This window comes from Eucyclogobius newberryi, unplaced genomic scaffold (assembly GCF_026437365.1).
Source record: "Eucyclogobius newberryi isolate DKJ021-1_F unplaced genomic scaffold, fEucNew1.0.hap1 SCAF_7, whole genome shotgun sequence".
Lineage (NCBI taxonomy): Eukaryota > Metazoa > Chordata > Actinopteri > Gobiiformes > Gobiidae > Eucyclogobius > Eucyclogobius newberryi.
In genome coordinates this window covers 20,992,619-21,006,202 of record NW_027316389.1, presented here as the reverse complement: position 1 = coordinate 21,006,202, position 13,584 = coordinate 20,992,619, and the positions used below count along the sequence as shown (strand labels likewise).

General features: G+C 44.1%; 2 protein-coding genes across 3 annotated transcripts in view; one reads left to right on the top strand and one right to left on the bottom strand.

Moving 5' to 3' along the window:
• itga11b (integrin, alpha 11b) overlaps positions 1-4,756 on the top strand; it is a 42,476-nt gene extending 37,720 nt beyond the window's left edge. For both annotated transcript variants that reach the window (XM_072435608.1, XM_072435609.1), the window contains 3 exons: positions 1,112-1,204; positions 2,321-2,434; positions 4,049-4,756. In XM_072435608.1, the coding sequence (XP_072291709.1) occupies positions 1,112-1,204; positions 2,321-2,434; positions 4,049-4,126 (285 nt within the window). In that variant the 3' untranslated portion in view covers positions 4,127-4,756. The remainder of the gene's footprint in view (positions 1-1,111; positions 1,205-2,320; positions 2,435-4,048) is intronic.
• Positions 4,757-6,986: 2,230 nt separating this feature from the next.
• On the bottom strand, positions 6,987-13,302 carry fem1b (fem-1 homolog b). The gene is made up of 2 exons (XM_072434939.1): positions 12,786-13,302; positions 6,987-9,124 (listed from the first exon to the last, which is right to left on the bottom strand). Exons 1-2 carry the CDS (start codon positions 13,031-13,033, stop codon positions 7,489-7,491), a joined length of 1,884 nt encoding a protein of 627 aa, XP_072291040.1. The 5' UTR covers positions 13,034-13,302; the 3' UTR covers positions 6,987-7,488.
• Positions 13,303-13,584: the final 282 nt, after the last annotated feature.

Here is a 13,584-nt window from a genome sequence, read left to right as displayed (position 1 = left end):
CATTATTGTACTGATGTTAAGAGACTGTTACACTGCACATTATTGTACTGATGTTAAGAGACTGTTACGCTGCACATTATTGTACTGATGTTAAGAGACTGTTACACTGCACATTATTGTACTGATGTTCAGAGACTGTTACACTGCACATTATTGTACTGATGTTCAGAGACTGTTACACTGCACATTATTGTACTGATGTTAAGAGACTGTTACACTGCACATTATTGTACTGATGTTCAGAGACTGTTACACTGCACATTATTGTACTGATGTTCAGAGACTGTTACGCTGCACATTATTGTACTGATGTTAAGAGACTGTTACACTGCACATTATTGTACTGATGTTAAGAGACTGTTACACTGCACATTATTGTACTGATGTTAAGAGACTGTTACACTGCACATTATTGTACTGATGTTAAGAGACTGTTACACTGCACATTATTGTACTGATGTTCAGAGACTGTTACACTGCACATTATTGTACTGATGTTAAGAGACTGTTACACTGCACATTATTGTACTGATGTTAAGAGACTGTTACACTGCACATTATTGTACTGATGTTCAGAGACTGTTACACTGCACATTATTGTACTGATGTTAAGAGACTGTTACACTGCACATTATTGTACTGATGTTCAGAGACTGTTACACTGCACATTATTGTACTGATGTTAAGAGACTGTTACACTGCACATTATTGTACTGATGTTAAGAGACTGTTACACTGCACATTATTGTACTGATGTTAAGAGACTGTTACACTGCACATTATTGTACTGATGTTCAGAGACTGTTACACTGCACATTATTGTACTGATGTTAAGAGACTGTTACACTGCACATTATTGTACTGATGTTCAGAGACTGTTACACTGCACATTATTGTACTGATGTTAAGAGACTGTTACACTGCACATTATTGTACTGATGTTAAGAGACTGTTACACTGCACATTATTGTACTGATGTTAAGAGACTGTTACACTGCACATTATTGTACTGATGTTAAGAGACTGTTACACTGCACATTATTGTACTGACGTTAAGAGACTGTTACGCTGCACATTATTTTACTTACATTATATTAATTTCTCGTTTCAGATTAGGTTCAAGTCCCTGAAGATTGTGGTATGCGCGTGGATTCAGCTCGAGTCCAGCGTCCTGTTCCTGCAGGAGGAGCGGCCCGTCAGAGAGGTGCCCCCACACCCATGGCCCCGCCCACACGGCCCCGCCCCCAACTCCACACCCCCACAGCCCCACCCATCTGAGCAAACCTCCTGCAGGACTGTTGTGTCTGTGCCGAGCCTGTGCCGAGCCTGTGCCGCCATCTGCTGGTCAGAGTCATGATTACCGCAAACAAAACCATAGACGTTAGAGACGCAATGGTTGAGAACGTTCTATTTGTGATATTGAGCATGTACAGTATTCTTCAACTTAAACCGTGCAAAAAGACTGCAAAAATAGCGGATTATTATGAGCTATAACAAAGCAAATGTGTACAAAAATAGTTACATGGCTAAAAATGTACTCGGTTATAAGTACGGCTGCTGAAATTGTTGATGAAACCCATTACTATGAGTACTTTTTACTCAATACGTTTTTTATTGTGATTTTAGTAGCATTACAGATATAAAATGTGATCATATTATGCTCTTTAAAGCTGAATCTAGTTGTTTTAAACCAGAGCTTGAGCCAAATCAGAGCCTTTATGTTGTTTTATGATATTTGTTTCAAAAGGAATGAATGTCATGAAGTACAGTTCAATATCTAGGGTTATATTCAATAAAACACAGGTACAGGTTTAAAAATAGATTTTTAAAAAGTACAATCACCCTGATAATTTACTCAAGTACAGTAACAAATACAACAATCTATCTTCAATTCAATTTGTGTTTGTCAAGCCCAAACATGACAATGTAAAGTGTGAAAAAAGATGCAGAAACAGCACTTTTTATACCTTAGTTTGAGCAATTACACAGAGTTTGATTTGTTTCTTTTTCATTGCCGTTTAAGTGTTCAAACTAGGGTATAAAAAGTGATGTTTCTTGCAGCTTTTTCACACTTGACATTCTCCTTTTGTGCAACACTTGAGCCTCGACCTGCACGTTTTAGCACACCTCTGATTACCGTAACAACCCTACCATAGTAACGCCGCCCTGGACCCAATCGCTAACGTAAACGCGTAAAGAGAAATCTGCATAAACGGCTGAAAACAACATATTACATTTGACAAAAGAGTTCAATTGCAATACTAATAAAACAATATAATAATAAAAACTATGATTATCTGGTTGTGATCTTGTTGTTCAGATGGAGCTGGAGCTGCGGCGGGAGGAGGAGCACTCGGTCCCGGTCTGGATCATCCTGGGCAGTTCTCTGGGGGGTTTGCTGTTGCTCGCTCTGCTGGTGCTTGCTCTGTGGAAGGTGACGCACGACAGATAATTACAGTTCCATTCATTAGAAACGCGGTGTCAGAGGGTTCCAGACACTGAGGAGGGAAAGTCAGATTAAAGTCGATACTGAGACGATGGAGATGTCACTGCTTTGTCTGGAATGTTCCACAGTCTGACATTTAGTGACACGTTTTTTCAGTTACATTTCAGTTTTTTGTTGCTAAAACACGCATCAGTCTAATGAGGTTCATTTGGTGAGGGTCTGGGGTCTGCAAAAGGGGGTCTGCAGGAGGGTCTGAACGAGGGTCAGCATGAGGGTCTGCTGGAGGTTATGCACAAGGGTCTGCACCACAGTCTGCATGAGGGTCTGAAGGAGGCTCTACACGAGGGTCTGAACGAGGGTATGTACCACAGTCTGCAGGAGGGTCTGTACCACAGTCTGCAGGAGGGTCTGTACCACAGTCTGCAGGAGGGTCTGTACCACAGTCTGCAGGAGGGTCTGTACCACAGTCTGCAGGAGGGTCTGTACCACAGTCTGCAGGAGGGTCTGTACCACAGTCTGCAGGAGGGTCTGTACCACAGTCTGCAGGAGGGTCTGTACCACAGTCTGCAGGAGGGTCTGTACCACAGTCTGCAGGAGGGTCTGTACCACAGTCTGCAGGAGGGTCTGTACCACAGTCTGCTGGAGGGTCTGCAGGAGGTTATGTACCACAGTCTGCAGGAGGGTCTGCAGGAGGTTATGTACCACAGTCTGCTGGAGGGTCTGCAGGAGGTTATGTACCACAGTCTGCAGGAGGGTCTGCAGGAGGTTATGTACCACAGTCTGCAGGAGGGTCTGTACCACAGTCTGCAGGAGGGTCTGTACCACAGTCTGCAGGAGGGTCTGTACCACAGTCTGCAGGAGGGTCTGTACCACAGTCTGCAGGAGGGTCTGTACCACAGTCTGCAGGAGGGTCTGTACCACAGTCTGCAGGAGGGTCTGTACCACAGTCTGCAGGAGGTTATGTACCACAGTCTGCAGGAGGGTCTGTACCACAGTCTGCAGGAGGGTCTGTACCACAGTCTGCTGGAGGGTCTGCAGGAGGTTATGTACCACAGTCTGCAGGAGGGTCTGCAGGAGGTTATGTACCACAGTCTGCAGGAGGGTCTGCAGGAGGTTATGTACCACAGTCTGCTGGAGGGTCTGCAGGAGGTTATGTACCACAGTCTGCAGGAGGGTCTGTACCACAGTCTGCAGGAGGGTCTGTACCACAGTCTGCAGGAGGTTATGTACCACAGTCTGCAGGAGGGTCTGTACCACAGTCTGCAGGAGGTTATGTACCACAGTCTGCTGGAGGGTCTGTACCACAGTCTGCAGGAGGTTATGTACCACAGTCTGCTGGAGGGTCTGCAGGAGGTTATGCACGGGGGTCTGCATGAGGGTCTCTCATTGGACACTTTGTTGGACGATCCAGACGTCTGATGATTGGTGCATCACAATGAGAAACTCATTCATTCTGTTTTCTGATTGGATCATCGCCTTAAGAAACAAAACATTATAACAAATGTGTCCATCACGCTCAGAGTTTTTGAAACTTTATTGTTTTCGGCTGATTTGAACACGATTACCCTTATTATTTTAAGGTGACTATTTCTTTTTTTCCAGCTTGGTTTTTTTAACCGTCGGAGGCGAAAGGAGGAGGAGGAGCCAATGTCCAATGGGAAATCAACAGAGGAGCTTTAACAGCGCCACCACGTGGAGAACATCGGCACTGCATGTATTTGACCCTGAGCGTGTGGTCAATGAAGTGCAGCTCCACCTGTCACTCAGGGATCCTCTAAGCCCCACCTCCTAATGAAACCAGCCAATCACAAGTGGACATTTAACGTTTGCAGTGAAATATTTCCATTATGTGTTTATTAGGCTTTTTAAACTACTTTGGACATATTAGTCTTGATATTTTCTGTAGTAAAACTGAAAACACAGATTTGTGGATAATCTTAATACGGTCAATTTGCAAAGTTAAAATATGTTGTGTCATTATAATTGTAACGATTTCAGACAAATATTCTATGTTTTACCTGAATCTTTTTGCCTGCATTTAATTGTGACGTGAACACTACCTAAAACGGCTGGCATTTTGTGATTATTTCCCAGGTTCATGGGGGTTGTAAAGGATTTTTTTGAAATGGTATTGTACGTGATTTTATTTTATTTGCAATATTTGTATCTGATGCACTTTTGTTGTATAAACTTGAACTTTTGTAAATACACGGTGTTTGGAGAGAACAGCCTTTTGTGGTTCTGATTAATGTGAGATGACGTTATGACTGATGGACTTTTGTATTCCAATCACTATTAAAACGATGGAAACAGATTCATTTTTGATCTCGTTATGACTCAGAAGGGTTTACGGCAAACGACCACAAACTACTCGAGTAAACAACGCGTCACTATAGAAACAAGCTTCTCTCTTAAAGTGACGTATGACGGGTTTTTATGATGTTCTAATGTTGACTTTATTTGGTGTATTCATACCTGTTGTACATATTATAATTTTACACCAATCGAGCAGGTATTTGTGAAGAACAGGAAGTGACATCACACCGGGGACACTCGTACCAGTCAAAGTTTATGTAGAATTTACACAAAAGAAACGTTTTTTTGACCCTCTGTACATTGATTCAACAAAATAAAAAGGTGCTTTAATGTATTTTTATCAGTCAGATTTTGGGCCGATGTGTGTGATGTCATCAATCAGGAACTAAATTTGACATAAAACCAGTGTTAAAAGTTTAATACATTTATGTTTTTAATTTTAAAATAACAAAAGTCATCAGAATTTCATGTTCACAATGCCTTTAAAGTGCCCCCTACAGGTCGGACGACTCATTGAAGATAAATGCTTTGAATTTTGCTAAAAATTATAACAATGTAATCACAGAAAAGCACATTTTTAATTTAACTTGTAATCGATGACATCACACAAGGACTACACCCGGGAAACACTGAAAAACTATAGTCACATTCTTTTTATTTTACAAAAGAAAAAAATATGAGAGCGACTTTATTTTTATTGAATTAATGTTTAGAGAATAAAAGAGTAAAGAGTAAGACGTTTGGTGTAAATTCAGCATAAACATTAACTGGATTGAGTCCCTGGTGTGATTTTCAAGATTTTAACGTTTTCTCCACAAATACCTGCTCGATTGATGTAAAACTATTACTTATATTTACAACAGGTATAAATACGCCAAATAAAGTCAAAATTCCATGTCATACGTCACGTTTGAATAAGTCGCACTTTCAGCCGCAGATTCATCCCAAATGCAGCACGAAGCGGGTTAACAACAGTAGAACTCGATGATTTCTAATGCATTTATGTTCTCACGATATTCATCATTTGCATACAAGTTCCTCGTGATTTACAAACCTTGAAAGGAGAAGGCATGCATTTAAATCTATCATGTATTTAAATCTACATAACCAGTCATCCCCAAAAAACACAACAAAGCAAGAAATTACTGCTTTAAGCTTGATTAAACGTTTCAGAATGAGATGCAAACAGCACAGCGGTCTGCTTTAATCATTTATATCGTTAAAGATCATTTATTATTGCTTTTAAATGACTCACATTTCCCCCAAAACCTGCTCATCTCATTTCCGTTCACCACACTTTTACCTGAAGAGTAGTGTTGCCCTTTCTACTCCTCGCACAGTGTTGACGTCGTCTGATCCAATCACAGCTCAGGAAGCGGCGACTCGAGACGCAAACAGAAGCGACTCCGGTCTGAGCACTTCTGACCTTTAGATAAGATGAATACTGTTGTTCTTTGACTTCAGAGTAAAACAAATATGGGAAAAAATCTCATTAGTCATCAGTTTTGCCATTAAAAAGTAATTTTCAAATCTGAAGGTTTGGAGTTTAGACTAGTACAGTTGAGACATTTGTAGTATTTATATTGTGTTAAGACATTAAAATATTCTAAAAAGCGCAGTAGTCATCAGTTTTTAGATCAAGACATTTTAAACTGACAAGTCATTTTCAATCTGAAGGTTCTGGACGGTCATGTTTTCAATCATTTTTAAATTTCGATAAAAAGTTACATTTTCAGGAATAATTTTGATATAGTGAGATAAACATTTAGTACCAAATCCAAAATAACCTAATGTGAATAAATGCCAGAATCCTTATATTTTTGTTCAGACATAAATACAATATTTTGTTCGGACATTAAAAATAATCTTCAAAAATGCAGCAATCATCAGTTGTTGGATTAAGATGTTTTCAACTCCCAAGTCACTTTCAATCTGAAGGTTCTGGGCGGTTATGTTATATGTAAAATCAGTATTAAAAATCACATAAACATTAACAAATACAAATCGACCGTGGCCACACTTTGTCTCCGAGTCTCTAAACCAAACTAACCCAAATAAACTAAAGCCAAACCAAATTAAACCAAAGCCAAACTAAAGCAAACCAAATTAAACCAAACTAACCCAAATTAAACCAACCCAAATTAACCAAAACTAAGCCAAACCAAAAAGGAAATGCAGAGTTAAGCATTTGTCCACAGTTGTACTTTAATACATAAAGGCAGCGTTCACATTTGCATGTAACGGTCGATCAGGGTTAATCAGCTCCTCCCCCGTTAATGTTTAGTGTCCCGTGATTGGCCCGTCCAAAATCACACGTTCGACGGCCAAAGAGTGCAACGTTCATGATAAACACAAGGCCATGATTATTTCTCATAAAAATAAATTAAACTATAAACTCTGCGGCTGCCACATTTTAACCTTCCGATTCCCAAATAAAAACTGCATCGTTAAATTGATCAGAATCAGGAGCTTTACGATAATAAAAAAATGAGTTAAAATGATTAAAGTCGGACAGATGAGGCACGTTCACTCGCCAAAGTCGCACGGCGTTTGGCAGCGACACCGAGTGTAAGGCAAACGAAAGTCACCGATGAACACTTGGAATAAAAAGAACACTCCCTCTTTTATAAAAGATTAAAACGTTCAGAACTTTAGTCTCTGCTAAAGTTCTGCTAAGGTTCAGCACCGTTTGGTCTGTTAGAAAACTAAACTCCTCGACAACCGCGTCAGTGAAACTCCACGAACTCCTCCAGCGTTTTGGGGATCTGGTTGCGGTAGGTGATGTGGTGCTGCCGGACCGCACGCGCCGCCAAACACTTCAGACTCATCTTCATCTGAGTCTTGAGCAGGATCTCGGACACGCCCGTTGTGCTCTTGTCCAGCGGCGTCTTCTTCTGCTTGTTGGCCATGTCCGTGTGCGCGCCGGCCTCCACCAGGTTTATGATGATGGCGTGGAGGGTCAGGAAGTCGCTGATGGGCCGGTTGTACTGCACTATAACATGCAGCGGCGTGTTGCCCTCGTGGTCCACGGCGTTGACTGCGGCGCCGCAGTCCAGCAGCAACTTGGTGACCTGCGCGTTGGGGAAGCTGCACACGTCGTTGGTGTGGAAGTCGTCGACGGGCGTGGACGAGCTGATGGCCAGGTGCAGCAGCGTGGAGCCGTCCCGGGAGCGCGGGTCCAGCCGGATCAAGTCGTAGATGTGCTTGTTCATGCGGGCGCGGTGCTCCTCGCTGCAGACGGTCTTGGTGGAGATGCAGGCCAGGTACAGGAACGTGAAGATGTTGGACTCGAAATTGTCCTGCGCCTGAGGCAGCTCGGCCTCGGACGCCGAGTCCACGCGACTGACGCTGCGCTGGATCTCCAGCACCGAGCAGCTCATGACCTGCTCCACGGACACAGCGTTCAGGGGCTCGCGGAGGTGCACCATCTGCGAGAAGACCTGAGCGAACCGCAGCAGGTCTTTATGAGTGTTCCTGTTGCCTCGCTGCCGCAGGCGCAGCGCGTGCAGCCACAGCTTGATGCAGTGGTCAAACTCCATGCTGTCGGCGTAAACCGCTCCCCTGTAGATGATCGGGTGGGACACGTCGACGTTGTCCGAGCCCAGCACCCGCTCTCGGATCATCAGCCCCTCCATGTGCAGCGCGTCCCGGTCCACGCGGATGTTCTCCAGCTCCTCCAGAGTCTCGCACTCCCTGCGCCGGCCGTACGCCTCCACCGGGGGCAGCCTCTGCTTGAGGATGAGCCGCTCCGGGTCCCTGTGGCGCTCGGTCATGGCGGCGTGGAGGTAGTGGTAAGTCTTCTGGATGTCGTAGTTTTCCCTGTCGTTGGCGAAAGACGCGCCGAGCAGCTCCAGAGCCTCGATCCTGCTCTTGGGGTCGCAGTCGGCGTGCGCCAACAACAGCTCTACCACGTCGGCCTTACAGCTCTCTGCCGCCACCTTCAGGGGAGTCATGCCATGCCCGTTCTCCACTATGGCCGCCTGCTGACTAACCAGCTCCTTGACTATGTCCAAATGCCCCGCCTCCGCCGCAAAGTGCAGAGCCGTGGCCCCGCAGTGGGCCTTGGCGTTGGGGTCGGCGCCCTTCTCCAGCAGGAACCGCACCACGTCGGCGTGGCCCTTGTACGCCGCGATCATCAAGCACGTGTTGTTGTACTTGTTGGTGATGCTGATGTCGGCCCGGTGCTCCACGAGGTAGCGCACGATGTCGAGGCGGCCGTCGAAGCAGGCCGCTCGGAGGGGCGTGGAGTTGGTGATGGTGGTGTGGTTCACATTGGCCTGGTGCCCGACCAGGAGACGCACCACGCCAAAGTGCCCGGCCCCGGCCGCGCACCACAGCGCCGTCGCCCCATCGATAACGTACCTGCACACGGGACAAGCACAACGTTAGGACGCGCCGAGAGTACAGTAGATACATTAGTATTTATATTTTGTTCAGCTGTAAAAGATATTCAAAAAAAAAAAAGTGCAGTAAACATCAGTTTTTAGATTGAGACATTTTAAACTGCAGAGTCATTTTCAATCTGAAGGTTCGGTTCAGAGTTTAGATTGGCCTTTTGCGGGACAAGACATTCAAAATGTCGCAAAACGGGTACGAATACAGCAAGTTTCCATTTGTAAATTGTGAAGTATAAATACCGCCATCACCTGAAAATACAAGGACACACAGACGAGAGGAGACACTGCAGATTCTGTCCAAACCGCGACAGAACCATGTTTTCGGTGGAGCGTTCTCAGATCTCTAAAGTCTCTGCGGAGCTCTGACACGAGAACACAGATCCGGTTTGACCAGATCATCGAGGGGGGAGGAGCCAAACAGAGAAGAGAGTAACGCAATCAAACCCCGACACTCAACGTTTGCCCTCTGCAGTCACACGGAAACCACACGCCCTGGTTTAAAACAAGAAACGGACACAAAACGGAGTAACAACTTGGTAAACCGGGTAGTTGCGTTCACGTTTATGGTAAAACATATACTTTGTCTCCCTAATTTATTATTGAGTTTAGGTTTTGACAATAGGGCGACGATCGGTCTCTGTTGTGCGTCTGTGTTTTGCGTGTTTTCAAGTATGTTAAAAGCTAATTAAAAAAGGGGTAGAATTCTGAAAAAAATATCGTAAGGAATAAGCTGACAGAAATTTAACATTAGGGCAGCGACCAACGATTAGTCAAGTGATTACTCCTTCGATTAGTCGTTTAGAATGCTGAAGAGATGACACGTTTACTAAGTTTTACCCAAATAAAGCTGAACCTGATTCGTTTGACGACGCCCTGGTGCAGACTATAGGTGTCCATCAAAAAACACCAAAAACATTCACACACTTCCGTGTAATTTTTGTCTGATCCATACTCTGACAACCATAGGTAATAAATTAGACTTGTTGCAGCCCTAATAAACTTCATAAATGACTGTAAAATAAAAGAAAGCATCACAATTGTCGTTTTGGCGATAAGCACGATTAGAATATCCTTTGTATTACGATTGCAATTAACGGTTATTTTAAGTGGTCAACCGGCAAAAACAATTATTTCTATGGTAGATAATGATTTTTTTAATACATTCTTTAACAAAGCAACATTTAAATAAGGTGACCAAAGACTTCTGTATGGATAGAGAACATTTACAACGTGGATTATTGCAGAAAATCTTTATCCATCTGACATGTTATAATAATGACAAAGTATTTTGATATGACATGCTTTATATAGTTTGCATGTTCCAATTACCGATTATTATGATCAAACTATGATTAGGCTTATTTTAATAGTCAACTAGTCACCATTATTCAGATTAATCACTGCAGATTTGAGGTCAATTCACATTTAGTGCCAGACTTTACTTTTAACCAATATTTTAGGCACATTTTAGCACATTCCTGACGCACAGTTGGACCTAACGCAAAACGAAACATGCCCACGCCTGAATGCAAACCACACGAACCTGAAATGTTACACAGTGCACCTTTAACCTGAAATGTTACACAGTGCAGCTTTAACCTGAAATGTTACACAGTGCAGCTTTAACCGGAAGAAATGTTACACAGTGCACCAGGGCCGGCCCAGCCTATAAGCGAACTAAGCAGCCGCGTAGGGCCCCGAGGCTTTAATAGGGCCCCTAATCTGGCAACCCGTCGTATGCGAAGCGCAAGCGCAGCGTGCGCCACTAGTGCAGTAGCGCTGCTGGCGCGGCAGCGCACACAGCGGCAACATATAACGCACAAACCACATTTATTTGTAATGACAATCTGGCAACCAAGACACCAAACCTGCGCTGATTGGGCAACTTTATTGTGCGCGAGCAGAACGAGAGCTAAACATAAACACAACACAACGTGGTCCCTGCGTGGTCCTCATGTCCAGAAGAATATATCTCCTGGTGCCGAAAAACAAAAGAAGAAACTTCTTGACGATGTAAAGAAACTGCAAACTCAACAACACTCTCCAGGTATTGATCTTCTCTTACAAAGAGACGCTTAATGCTGCTGTTTGAAACAACACGATTCTGTCACATTAGTTCGCTCAGGCTGGAGGCGACGAGAGCTCTGCCCCGCACATAATAATGTGTCTGAATGAAAGATAATAAGATTAACATTTACACCAGCCCCGTAGTGTTAGCTGCAGGTGAGGCCGGTGAGGGGCGTCTATGGCCCGGGTCACTAAGAGGCGGAGATCCGGTCCGGACGAGCGCCGTCTCATTCAGAACCTCTGACGTGAAACTTTGGAGTGAACAGTGTGCGGCCCCTGTCCCGGGCCCCTGTGCAGCCTCAGTTAGAGATGAGCGGGTTTGAGTTTGCGTCCCTCTCTCTCACATCACCATGTGTGAGATCAATCGTGACTCGTTGTGTCTGTTTTACTTCTTAAAGTGCAATGAGAGGAACGTAAAGGTTTATGCACGTAAGGTCCATCAGCCAATCACATCGCAGCATTGTTTCATGCAGGAGTCCAGTGTGTGATGTTCTGATCAGAAAAAACATTTATATTGTAATTAACTTTTAATAGAGCGATAAAACATTTAAATTTATTTAAAAAGCATCATTAGACTATTTGTTATAAATTATAATAAATTGATAGTAAAAAATAACCAGACATATTATGATTACGTCTGTTATAGAATAATACTATATATTTGTATACAAAAGTGACAAAGTTGCAGAAACGCAGTCTCTTCACAATAGCTAGGTTTGGACCTTCACTTCTCGTTCTGTTCATTCTCTGGGAATAACATGTTTGCACTGTGAAGCTTTATGAGTGTTATCAAGCAATGCTTATGCCATTTGTTTAATTTAATATAACTTGTTTTGTCACTTTGGCAAGAAGGAACAGTTGGGAGCTGTAAAAGATAAATTAGTAAGGATAACTAATACTTTTACATTTTCAGTTAAAATGAATCAATTTGATCATAATTATTTTTCATAGCCAATATTGTATTGAGTACTTAAGTACACTAATGTATTAATAACTGGCTTTAGTCGTTTTCTCCTGGCACAGTTTCATCACATCATCATTTTATAGCATTACAACCTCAACATTTTACTCTTACTTTAGCTGGCTGGACCACATTAAAATGCAGCAGAAGACCCTAAAAAGTTCTGAACATTTCTGGGGGAAGTGCCCCCAGACCCCGCCCTGTTCATTCATTTAAACTGCTAATGTGGCTGTAGACCCTTAACGCCCAAAAACATATCTGGGACGTGTGTTATTTGTACAGGGAGTAGAGGTGATGTCAGCGGAATACAAGTTGCATTGTGGGATTTAAGTTATCAATATTTGAGCTTGTGAGGTGCTGAGAATAAACTAACTGGATGCCCTGGAGTTTTGGTGCGCTTTTTTTGCGTTGAAAAAAGTTCCCATATGTGAATTGTTTACTGACAATGGCAATAAAACTGATTTTGATGACGTGGTGAGGGGCCCCAATTTTTTTTTTTTCGCTTAGGGCCCCCTGAAGGCTTGGGCCGGCCCTGCAGTGCACCTTTAACCGGAAATGTTACACAGTGCAGCTTTAACCTCAAGTCCAACACACTGACCCGTCAAAGCGCACGGTCCCGGTCTGCTCGGTGTCCACGCGGTAGTGGTCCAGCAGCAGCCGCACCACCTTCTCGTGTCCGTTCCTCGCCGCGATGATGAGCGGCGTGGACCGCTGGCCGGACAGCTGGGTCACGTAGGCGAGCAGGTGCCGGGTCTCCGCCTCCGAGTGGTTGAGCAGCAGCGCGGCCAGCGTCAGCACTCGCCCCTCGCTCGCCGCCTTGTACACGTACCCGGCCAGGGACTCCATCGGAGCCGCCGCGCTTTTCCTTTTCTCCCGCAAAGTCCACCCCGCAGCGACCCGCCTCCCATTAAAACATAAAAACGAACACCAAACCCGACATGGGAAAATGTGTGGGAACGTGCGCGGTCCGTCACAGTCACGGTCGCGTGTTCCGAGGGGGAATTTACGGGCGAATGTTCCCGAAATAGTCGCTCGGTTTCGGTGTCAGTTGAGATGCTAGCCCCCGGTTAGCATTGGAGGCTAACGACTTCCAAAAAAAAAGCGAAACAAAATAATCCACAAGGAGAACCTCAATAAAATCCGTGGATGGCCTCACGGAGCGTTAAAATAACCAAATAAACTCGATTCATGGATTTAGTTTTAAAACTTGAGAAAATATTCCAAGAAAATTCATCACTTTCGCTGGCTGGTGGTGACTTGCCGGAAGTTGGTGTCCGACGGAAAAACACCTCCGACCCGAAACCAGCAGCAGCGGAGAAGAGTTCCGCCTCCTTTAAATAAGAGTCCCTGTGTGGGGGGGCTGGGTTTATGTTACCGAAACAAACATTAATTCTGTA

What these genes read in the sequence shown, in the direction of transcription:
- fem1b (XM_072434939.1), bottom strand. Translation starts at nt 13,033, where the DNA reads ATGGAGTCCCTGGCCGGGTACGTGTACAAGGCGGCGAGCGAGGGGCGA. An exon ending in GGGACCGTGCGCTTTGACGG is followed by an intron (nt 9,125 to 12,785) that starts GTCAGTGTGTTG and finishes TCCCGTGTGCAG; the next exon opens with GTACGTTATCGATGGGGCGA.